We start from the raw sequence: 9,951 nt of genomic DNA on the forward strand, positions 1-9,951 counted from the left end.
TCTTTGCCAAGCTCAATTTAAGTCTCCATGTTCTCAGGTATTCCGATATCAGTGCCATATCAGCAGTTAGTGATTTTTCCACCGTGCTCCAGCTTTTGTGGGAGTAGCATAGTGCAAGATCGTCAGCATACCCATATTGATGAGACTTGGTTTTGGGCACATCGCTGATATAGATGTTAAAGAGCATAGGCGAGAGGCATGATCCCTGTGGTACTCCATTTCTCAAGCGGCGGGGTCGACTGCATTGTCCATCGCTGGTCTTGAGCACAAAATTTCGGTTTGCCAGAATATTGCTCAGGAAGCGTAACATTTGCTTGTCCGGAATCATCTGGAGAAGCTTCAGTATCAGGTCTTGATGCCATACAGTGTCATATGCCGCAGTTAGGTCAACCAAGATAACTCCAGCCTTGTTTCCCTTCTCGAAGCTATCTTCAATATTACTGGTCAGCTTGATTATTTGCTGGGTGGTACAGTGTCCATGTCGGAAGCCAGCTTGTTCTTTAGGCAACTGGGGGTCAACCACTGAGTCAAGTCTGGTCAGGAGAAGTCGTTCCAAGATCTTATACGGAACACATAGCAGTGAGATAGGGCAGTAGCTCCTTGGGTCATTGGGAGGTTTATGTGGTTTCAGCAGGGAAACCACAGTAGCTTTCCGCCAGATCTTAGGTATAGACTGGTGCTTCATACAGGCTGAGAGGTATTTGCATAGCCAGTTCATGAATTTTGGGCCACAGTATTTCAAGAACTCAGGTGGAATATTATCAGGACCCTATGCTGAAATTTCATGTTACCGGAAACACACTATCTATTTTGTTTGGCCTTAGGGTGCAGTGTGCATTAGCACAAAAAATATCAAGCACAGAGACACACAAATGTTTTTTTTTTTTTTTTTTTTTTTACTCGATACGACTTGGGACTTGTCCGCGAGGAACCGGTTGATCGCGATCGATGTCATGGGCACCCCTGCACTGGACCATGTTGGAACTCCAACAAAATTACACTACTTTCATCCAGATCTACTGTAGCCTGTTAGAATAAAGTACATTTAAGTAGTAATCATCAGAGACTATCACTACCATCTGATGATCGTGCTGTTAAACATTCCTCTTCTTGATAAACAGCTTTGATTTCATTCATCCAGCTAGCCGTTTTTTTCTGCGCATCCAGGGTCATGTCGTGGCGACAGCAGCTTTAACTGGGAAGCGTAGACTTCCTCTCCTCAGACACCCATATCCTTACAATAATCTTACAGAAAACCAACAACCACTTCCTGTGAGCCTCACGTCACACATGCAATGAGACCAGTGTATTGAAAGGCATTATTTTTGAGTCGTGGGTTTTTTTTTTCTTTTTTTACGAAATCTCTTTCAGCGAGTGAATAATAAAATACTTTGTTTATTTCTTATTTTATTGGTGTCTCATCTGTGAAGAGCATTTTGGTGATTGTGGACATGAGGAAAATAAGTTGTCTTTATCAGAGATTTTTTTTTTTTATCTTTCTTTCTTTTTTTATGTAAAGTCTGACACAAATTTGTATATGTATTATTTTTCATCAAGCCTTTCATTCTTCTTCAAATACTTTACATTCCACTTTTATATTAATTGTGCCCAATGCACAGTGCCCATGGAGCAGGTCTAAAACCACACTCTTTAATTAATAAAAGACCAACCCCACATAAATAAGTGCAAGGCGACAGAGACAAGGCAAAACTTCCTCTTGGGTTGAAACCTTGAGTAGACCCAAGACTCAGTCGATTGGTTTAGAGCAGAGGTCACCAACCCTTTTGAGAGTGAGAGCTATTTTTTGTGCACAGATTAGTGCAAAGGGCTATCGATTTGATATATGTCTGAAAGCACAAATAATTTCAAATTACCTTTAATAATCATAGCATGTGTTATTATTAATAATGAATGATCTGTTACGGTCAACAAAGGTAATGGTGGCTGAGGAGCCAAAAGCGAAGGAGATGCGGGAAGGAAGGGTGCAGGGTCAAATGGTCCGGGGAGGAAAATGTGGAGCCAGGCTGGGCTGGGAGGCAGGCACTGGAACGAGACAAACAAGACCAATTGAGTATGCACAAAAATACAAAAACGGCAAGCGTGTGCACGAGCAATGGCCTAGATACCACTCAAATGCGAGAATCATCTGGCACCCGCTTACAGAGCAGCAGAGCTCTTAAACGCTGGAGGTGATTGCTGATCAGCTGCAGGTGTCGGAGCACCCTCCGGCCCAGCCTGGTAATGAAAGGGAAACAGACACAGAAGGTCCCTGGAAGTGGACTCAGCAAAATAAAAGCACAGAAGGAAGAGGGTCTGTGATGATACACTACATGATATTCAATTTCAGACACTGATCAGTTAATGATGTCTCACAATAATTAGGAAACATATGCAACACTTACTTTTTTCATAAATCTATGCCAGTGTTCGCATTTTTAAATGATAATTTCGACAACATTCCTAGATCACAATGTCCCATCACTGGTGGGCCCCTTGCGGGCTACCTGGTACCGTGGTCTAGTAATCCCTAGAAATATGGTTGCAAGATCATTTTTCTAGATTTTTTTTTTTAAATCAGGTGTAAAGGTCAAAAATTCAGATTTCAGAAGCCTTTTACAGTATTTTGAAATGCAACATCGGAGCCTGATGTAAGTACTTTGGTTGGATACCTGTGTGTCCTCATGGGCCCAAGAACTGTAGAGGTTTAAGGTGTATCAAAAATTTAATTTTCAATTTTTTATTTAAAATCAGGTATAATTTCACACAATGATGCAGTGTTAACATAGCTTCTCTTTCTATCTCAACTTCAGAACGTTTCTTGGTGCAATCCTGAGAAAGTTTGCATTCTCTCTAGGTGGATTGGTTTCCTGACCACAGATAAATTATTCTAAAACATTACAGTATTTTAAATCCAAATCACGATGTTACGGAAGTACTACGGAAGAGGATTAGGTGTTTGTTTTATTTTGAAGGTGGCCGACGCTGCTCACTGGAAGCAGATTACCGTAATGCACAGTAGCAATCGCTGTGGCGGCTGTCTTGATTTGGTGTTTCCGTGTGTTAAATGGCCTGACCACAGTGTGATTTTCTTGCAAACGACTCGCGCTCCGAATCTGGGCTTCATTTGGCACGCCCACTCTTGCTCCCAAGTCTCTGCAAATCTCATAATATGATTCGTCACAACTACGTTAGCGGAAGTACTTAAGCGCTCCAGCAGACATATACGTTCTGTAATTCTCGATATGAAGGGCAGCTCACGTTGGTAGAGTCCTGTATTGTAATTGTGTTATAAGCGGCTATACTACTATGGAAGCAACACAAGCGGGTATTCAATTATTTTGGCATTTTATACCTGCCATCATTCGCACGACATATTTGTCTAGACCGGGCTAGTCAACTAAGGTCGCAGTCCTGCTCCATTTACGTTTATATTTGCGTTTCCCCATATGTAAGGGCGTATGCAGCGACTTGTATCCCACAAATGGTAGTCCGTGTGGCAATCTACGTTGCTATATCAAATCAGGATAACCGATAAAGTGTCGCACAAATCCCACAGTTTAACGGAGCGGCGTATGGAATGAAGTTAATAAGTGGCTATTGTGAAAACAATACGAACTCGCACAAAATGTCGCTAGCAGCAGCAAACTTTGTAATTCATCTTTTGTGTCCATTGTCTTTTGTGACCTGTTTCAGAGGAAATTCACTTAAGACACGTGGAGACGGACGTGCTCATCCCCAAAATGATGAGGGAGAAAGCCAAAGAACGCTGCGCTGACAGAGTTGAAGGTTTGTGTGCTTGTGCGCGTGCGTATGCGCGTTGAACACGTTTCAAGTCTAATCTACTGCAAAGCGAAGTGTCGACCCAAAAACTGTAGCCTCTCCATTTGTTGTCTACATTTGCAGCAGGTGTGAAAAGACCACGTTTACATTAGCTGAACATTCGGATAACGTAAAGCCCTCTTGCTTCAATGGCAACTGCACCTACTCACCAATTTTAACACATGCTACATGCCAATCTGCCCATCTAAGGAATGAAATACTGACAATAGGTACATGGTTATGTGCGGTGGCAGTTTCCGATGTGCCCACCAAGGGCAGCTGCAGAGTTGTCAGCATACCTCTACCATAGGTTTTAAACTTTACCTCTTTTAGTACAGCAAAACCCTGCTGTATAATAGATGTTTCAGGGATAGTGTTTTAATGGCTTTTTGTGAAAACCGTTTTTAACGTTTGAAAAATAAAATTTAACTTGCTTGTGTGTGTGCGTTCGCATATATATATATATATATATGATAGATAGATGGATGGATATATATATATATATATATATATATATATATGTATGTATGTATGTATGTGTGTGTGTGTGTGTGTGTGTGTGTGTGTGGCACGGTTGTTGACTGGTTAGCATGTACGCTTCACGCTGCAGAGGTGCAGGGTTTGATTCTGGCTCAAACCTTCCTGTGTGGAGTTTGCATGTGGAGTCACCCCATGCCTGCGTGGGTTTTCTCTAGGTACTCCGGTTTCCTCCCAGATTCCAAAAACATGCATGACAGGTTAACATTTATTTTGTGAATGCAAACACTTTGTTTTTCTTCTTTCTTCTTTCTACCCACAATCTTGCTGCTGTAGACTGTAAATTTCCCCAGTGTGGGACAAATAAAGGATATCTTATATTATCATATCTTAATGGAACACTCCAAATTGTCCCTAGGTGTGAGTGTGAGCGCGCCTGGTTGTTCGTCGATGTATGCCCTGAGATTGGCTGGGCACCAGTTCAGGGTGAACCCCGCCGACTGCTTGAGGTCAGCTGGGATGGGCTCCAGCACGCCCGCGACCTTTGTGAGGAAAAAGCGGTTCAGATAATGGATGGATAGATGGATGAATCAATCAACTTTGGGTTTTCTGGGCAGTTCCTCTTCTTGAACCAATGTTCCAAGCCTTTTCATTTGTCCAACTGGAATGATGCTGTGACAATGTTCATCAGTCAGCTTAAAATGAGGGTGTGACAACATCTGTCCTCATGGGGAAAAACAAAGCTGTGGACCCAGGCTCCAATCAACACTGTGAAATTCCTATGTTTATTCTTAACTTTTCGGTCTTCGTTTTATCTTGTATCTGTCTTAAAAGCAAGCATTGATCTGTCGTTTATCCGGTGTTTTGGTCTCACCATTACAGTTAGCATAATCACTCAGACAATGACAAGTATAATTTACAGTAAATTGTAGCAGCTAGCTAGCTAGCTGCCACAGCCAGACAACGTAACCTGGTTAAACATGATTCTATTCATTGTTGCTGGTCGTCGAAATGGAACACATAAACGGCTCCCTGAGTTATCAGTTGTAACTTTTTTTTTACTCCTCAAGAAACTACATTGTGATCACATATAAGCAGGACTGGGAAAGCAGACAATTTCTATCCCAAGTTCACGTCCTTGAAATAGAGTAAACAGTAACTTCTACTACATTAGGCATGCTTTGGATGCTTGAAGTACATATTACATTCCTCATAGTTGGGAATTAAAATAATTTTTCATAACTTAATGTGATTGTTTTCTTGTACAGTAGTGTTCCTGTTTGTTTACTGTACAAGTCATGTCAAAAATAGCTTAGCTAATTAAACAAAACACCATTCTAAGTTTTTCACATCCTTGTAATAGTGGCTAGTAATTCATTGATTTTTGGGGGGATTTGAAGCGCCAATGCTACATGGTCAACTCACAATTTGCAATGTGTCCAAAGTAAATGACGTATATATTTTTAAATTTCAAATCCCATTTTTGTTTGATTGTACATATAGAGTATGCCAATAACTAACATTAGCTCCTCTTAACTAAAGTTAAGAGGAGCTAATGTATCTTTTCCTGTTTGTGGTCCATGCAGATGTACTTTTGTTTCCAGTTCGCTTTTTAGACGGTTCTACTGGTGAGGTTCTCCATCAACCCATCTTCTACCTACCGGACTCGGGTTGCTGGGGCGGCGGTGTAAGTAAGGAAGCCCAGACTTCCTTCTTCTTCGGCCAAACAAAAAAGATAGTGTGTTTCTGGTAACAAGAAATTTCAGCATAGGGTCGGTAGGTCGGACAAAGTTTTTTTTTTTTTAAATCTTTTTTTTTCCCCATAAAAAATTTAAACAAAATAACCATAAAACATAAAACAAGAAGACATTGAACCCGCCGCTCCGCAGCCGGCACTGCCTCCGCCTATTTAGTTTTCTCCCCACTGCGGACTCGGGGGCCGGGATGCGCCGCCGCCTCCGCCGTCCTCCTCCGTCCTCCTCCGCCCTCGGTTTTTACTCGGCCCGTGGTGTTCATCAAATAGTTCGCTTTATTTTTTCGACACATCAGTGGATGCTATTTTCTTAACATTACGGTGCGAGCACGCGACTGTAACACAGAAAACGCGCCGGGCGGCGACGGCGGCCGCCGCCATGTTTCAATTTTGTTGACAGATGACAGGGCAAACGACGCACGCGCTCAACGTGAATATGGCCAGAGTTTGCACCGATGTACACCCTCTACACAAAAATGTAGAGGGTTGTTTGAAAAAAATGCGGACCGTAATTTTTTTTTTCGACGTAGAAATTCTCGGTCGGTCGGGTTACGGGAAACACACTACTTTTTCTTCTACGCCTTAGCTACTAAGGCCAGCTCTTCCCGGGGGGCGGGGGGGGGGGCAGCTGTAAGAAAGAGTCATTAAGTTCTAACAATTCAAAACCTTTTATTTCTGCTCATTTTGGACCACATTAACATATAGCATATAATATTTAATAATTCGTCACATTGGAATAGAGTCACCTTTATCTGCTTGTTGGTACAAGACAAGAAACAAGCATGCTCGCTCTCATTTCATTTTCTAGTCACATATTTGTTTATCTGTGGCTAAATAAGTGTTAGATTCAAACGGATCATCCTGTGGTGCTCTAAGTCGACTCAAAATATAAGCCGATTGCTTCTGCTTTTTAACTGCCCAGCATTGCACGTGCAACCTTTCACAAGTGACGGTGAGATGAGGCGTTTCTTGAGAAGCAGACTGCCTTTTTTTATTTGACTGCTTGTTAAGCTGCTGAGGAGAGAGGAAATCCTCTATTTGTACCATGGGATGCAGGAGAGGCACTGGTTGATTAGATTAGTCTCACTGTTCTGCTCTTCTAAATTGGTTTGGTTTCAAAGATGCATCCTGATGAAAGTGCCTCTGCGATAACCATACTCATTTCACTGATGAAAGGTAATTAAAATATTGCTTGTTTAGAGGATATAGAGATTGTTTTTTTTTCAACCTGATGAAAAAGTTTGCCAATGAGCTGCTTTTTCCCTCTTGTGGTATGCTGCCTATGAGATCAATTAATAATCATCCTTTTATTGCTAGCTTTTAACCTTTGAATTGCAGCCTTCAGATAGCATGTAGTACAGTACATTGTACAACATAGTGTTTTTTTGGAAAGTTAAAATTGCATTTTATGCATGACACGGAAGATTTATTCTTCCAAATGTACACAAAATCTCGGTAGGTGTTATGTGTGTGTCTGTGTAGACTCAGGGAGGACGCTGCGGGTTGGGACAACTCACTCTCAAGTCATTGTTGTAGGGTACCAGGACACATCGCCCACAACTACCCTGCTCCAAAATCAAAGCAAGTTGCGAAGTGCACGGCTTCATTACTGTTGCAATGCAAATCAGAGATAGGCTACCGAAACAATGGTATGGATGAAAGATTCACTGCTTAACCATATGCCTATTTTTAGGTTAATAGGGGGTTTCGTACATCCTATCCATTTTCTAATCCACTTATCCTCACGAGGGTCGCGGGCATGCTGGAGGCCGTCCCGGCTGTCTTTGGGCAGGAGGCGGGGGACACACTGAACTGGTTGCCAGCCAATTGCAGGGCACACATAGAAAATCAACCATTCGCGCTCACACTCACACCTCGGGACAATTTAGAATGTTCCATTTGTCTGCCATGCATGTTTTTGGAATGTGGGAGGAAATCAGAGTACTCGGAGAAAACCCACGTAGGCACGGAGAGAACATGCAAACTCCATACAGGAAGGCTGCAGCCGGGATCGAACCCTGCTCCTCTGCACTGTGTGGCGTATGTGCTAGAGCTGCGAGCAGCCAAAAAAAAATCCCTCGCGGCCATGGCAACATTGGGGTACTGTCACATTGAGGTACTGGCACATTGGAAATTGAATTTTTGGGAAATTTTGCATCAGAAAGTACAGCATATGAAGAGCTACTTTGATTAAATATGAACTCTGTGTGTGTGTGTGTGTGTGTGTGTGTGTGTGTGTGTGCGCATGATATTTGATTTCATTTTTTTTTTAATCCTTTTTTTTTTTTCCTCTGATCCGCTTTTATCCTCACAAGGGTCGTGGGGCCTGCTGGAGCCTATCCCACCTCTCTTTGGGCAGTAGGTGGGGAACACCCTGAACCGGTTGCGAGCCAATCGCAGGGCACACAGAGACGAACAACCATCCACTGTCACACTCACATCTAGTGACAATTTCGAGTGTTCAATCAGCCTGCCATGCATGTTTTTGGAATGTGGGAGGAAAACGGAATACCCGAAGAAAACCCACGCAGGCACGGGGAGAACATGCAAACTCCACACAGGACCTCTGCACTGTGAGGTCGACGAGCTAACCACTCTAATATATATATGTGTGTGTGTGTGTGTGTGTGTGTGTGTGTGTGTGTGTGTGTGTGTGTAAAAAAATCAAAAATAGAACTCTAATTCGGTCAAGTTTATAGGTGGAATGCAAAGCTATGTTTCATGGACTGATTTACAAGAACGCAGCAACAAAACATTGTCCATCCATCATCTGATTCGCTTCATCCTCACGAGGGACACAGGCGTGCTGGAGCCCATCCCAGCTGTCTTCGGGCAGTTGGCGGAGTACACCCCCCATTGTAACCTCCATAAATGAGCCTGGTTAGAATGAGGACAATCTCAGTCTTTCCTCTACTCATGATTCAAATCAAATGAACTACAAAGGGGAGTCGGCTTGTTTCCTTTGGCTGTGTCCAGCCCTGTTTAGCTCTAATGTCCTGCACTTTTCTTCTGTTCAGCTTTCAACCACTGTTGCAAAGATTCAGGCTTCTTCATGGTGTTCAAGTGTCGAGAGGAGAACGCTGCCCTGAAAGACTGCTTGACACAACAGTGAGTGCTTTTTGTGGTCTCTTGTCACAGCGTGGTGACTGCTCCACATGCTTGTCTTCAAGTTTCAGTGGAAGGGCCGTGTAACCACCATTGGAGGGATGACTTTGTCATGAATATATTATTGGTTACTTTTACCTTTTGTCTCTCACCAGCTACAAGGACCCTGACTTTTTTCAGATGTGTAAGCAGGAATACATCCAGGAAAAAATTGAGTTTGAGAGGACCGGGATCCCTGCAAAGAACAGACGACAAAAGCTCCCAACAACCATGTAACCACAACCCTGTGGATGTTTGGAACATGGATGGGAAAAAAAACAACTTTAATTTACAGTACTGAGATGTAAATGTGTCTTGGAATTAAATTACTCGAAGTTTGAGAGATATTTGAACCCAGATACCTCTTTTTCTTCAGGAAATCACTAGTTTTCATTTTTGACTATCACTCTTTCGTTCACAGAATATGTATCAAATTAAATCTGGTTAGAGTTATGTAAGCAAAAAAGTCTAAGCTGTTTACATTTTGAACCATTTGGTAAAAACAAGTGCAAGTGTACTTATTTCATTTCTTTAACTGATCGTATTTACAGTCTCGAGTGCAGTAAATCTAAAATAGATATCTGCTGTACATTGCATGTTGGTTTGCAAGTAGTTTACAAAAGTTGGAAACTGCTGCTGTAAAAGAAAATGGTCAATGGAAAAAAACAGATGATAGAAAATACAGAAAAAGGGCGAATATTTTCAATGACGAGCAGAAATTAAAAAAAAGCAGACAAAGAACCCATACTGTAAGTCAG

General features: G+C 42.2%; 1 protein-coding gene across 2 annotated transcripts; it reads left to right on the plus strand.

The window, feature by feature from the left end:
• Window positions 1-3,176: 3,176 nt before the first annotated feature.
• cmc1 (C-x(9)-C motif containing 1) lies at window positions 3,177-9,546 on the plus strand. Of its 2 annotated transcripts, XM_019895054.1 has the most exons (4): window positions 3,177-3,325; window positions 3,694-3,786; window positions 9,067-9,157; window positions 9,310-9,546. In XM_019895054.1, the coding sequence occupies exons 1-4, from the start codon at window positions 3,307-3,309 to the stop codon at window positions 9,428-9,430; spliced, it is 324 nt and encodes a 107-aa protein (XP_019750613.1). In that variant the 5' UTR covers window positions 3,177-3,306; the 3' UTR covers window positions 9,431-9,546. The 2 variants fall into 2 exon arrangements, with proteins under 2 accessions (XP_019750613.1, XP_019750612.1); XM_019895053.1 differs by lacking the exons at window positions 3,177-3,325; window positions 3,694-3,786 and adding an exon at window positions 7,447-7,630.
• The last annotated feature ends 405 nt before the right edge of the window (window positions 9,547-9,951 follow it).

This window comes from Hippocampus comes, unplaced genomic scaffold, assembly GCF_001891065.2.
Source record: "Hippocampus comes isolate QL1 unplaced genomic scaffold, H_comes_QL1_v1.1 scaffold146, whole genome shotgun sequence".
NCBI classification, from domain to species: domain Eukaryota; kingdom Metazoa; phylum Chordata; class Actinopteri; order Syngnathiformes; family Syngnathidae; genus Hippocampus; species Hippocampus comes.

Coding starts and splice junctions, on each gene's coding strand:
- cmc1 (XM_019895053.1), top strand. CDS start 7,462: ATGACACGGAAGATTTATTCTTCCAAATGTACACAAAATCTCGGTAGG. Junction 7,631..9,066: donor TACCCTGCTCCAAAATCAAA/GCAAGTTGCGAA, acceptor TCTTCTGTTCAG/CTTTCAACCACTGTTGCAAA. Junction 9,158..9,309: donor AAAGACTGCTTGACACAACA/GTGAGTGCTTTT, acceptor GTCTCTCACCAG/CTACAAGGACCCTGACTTTT.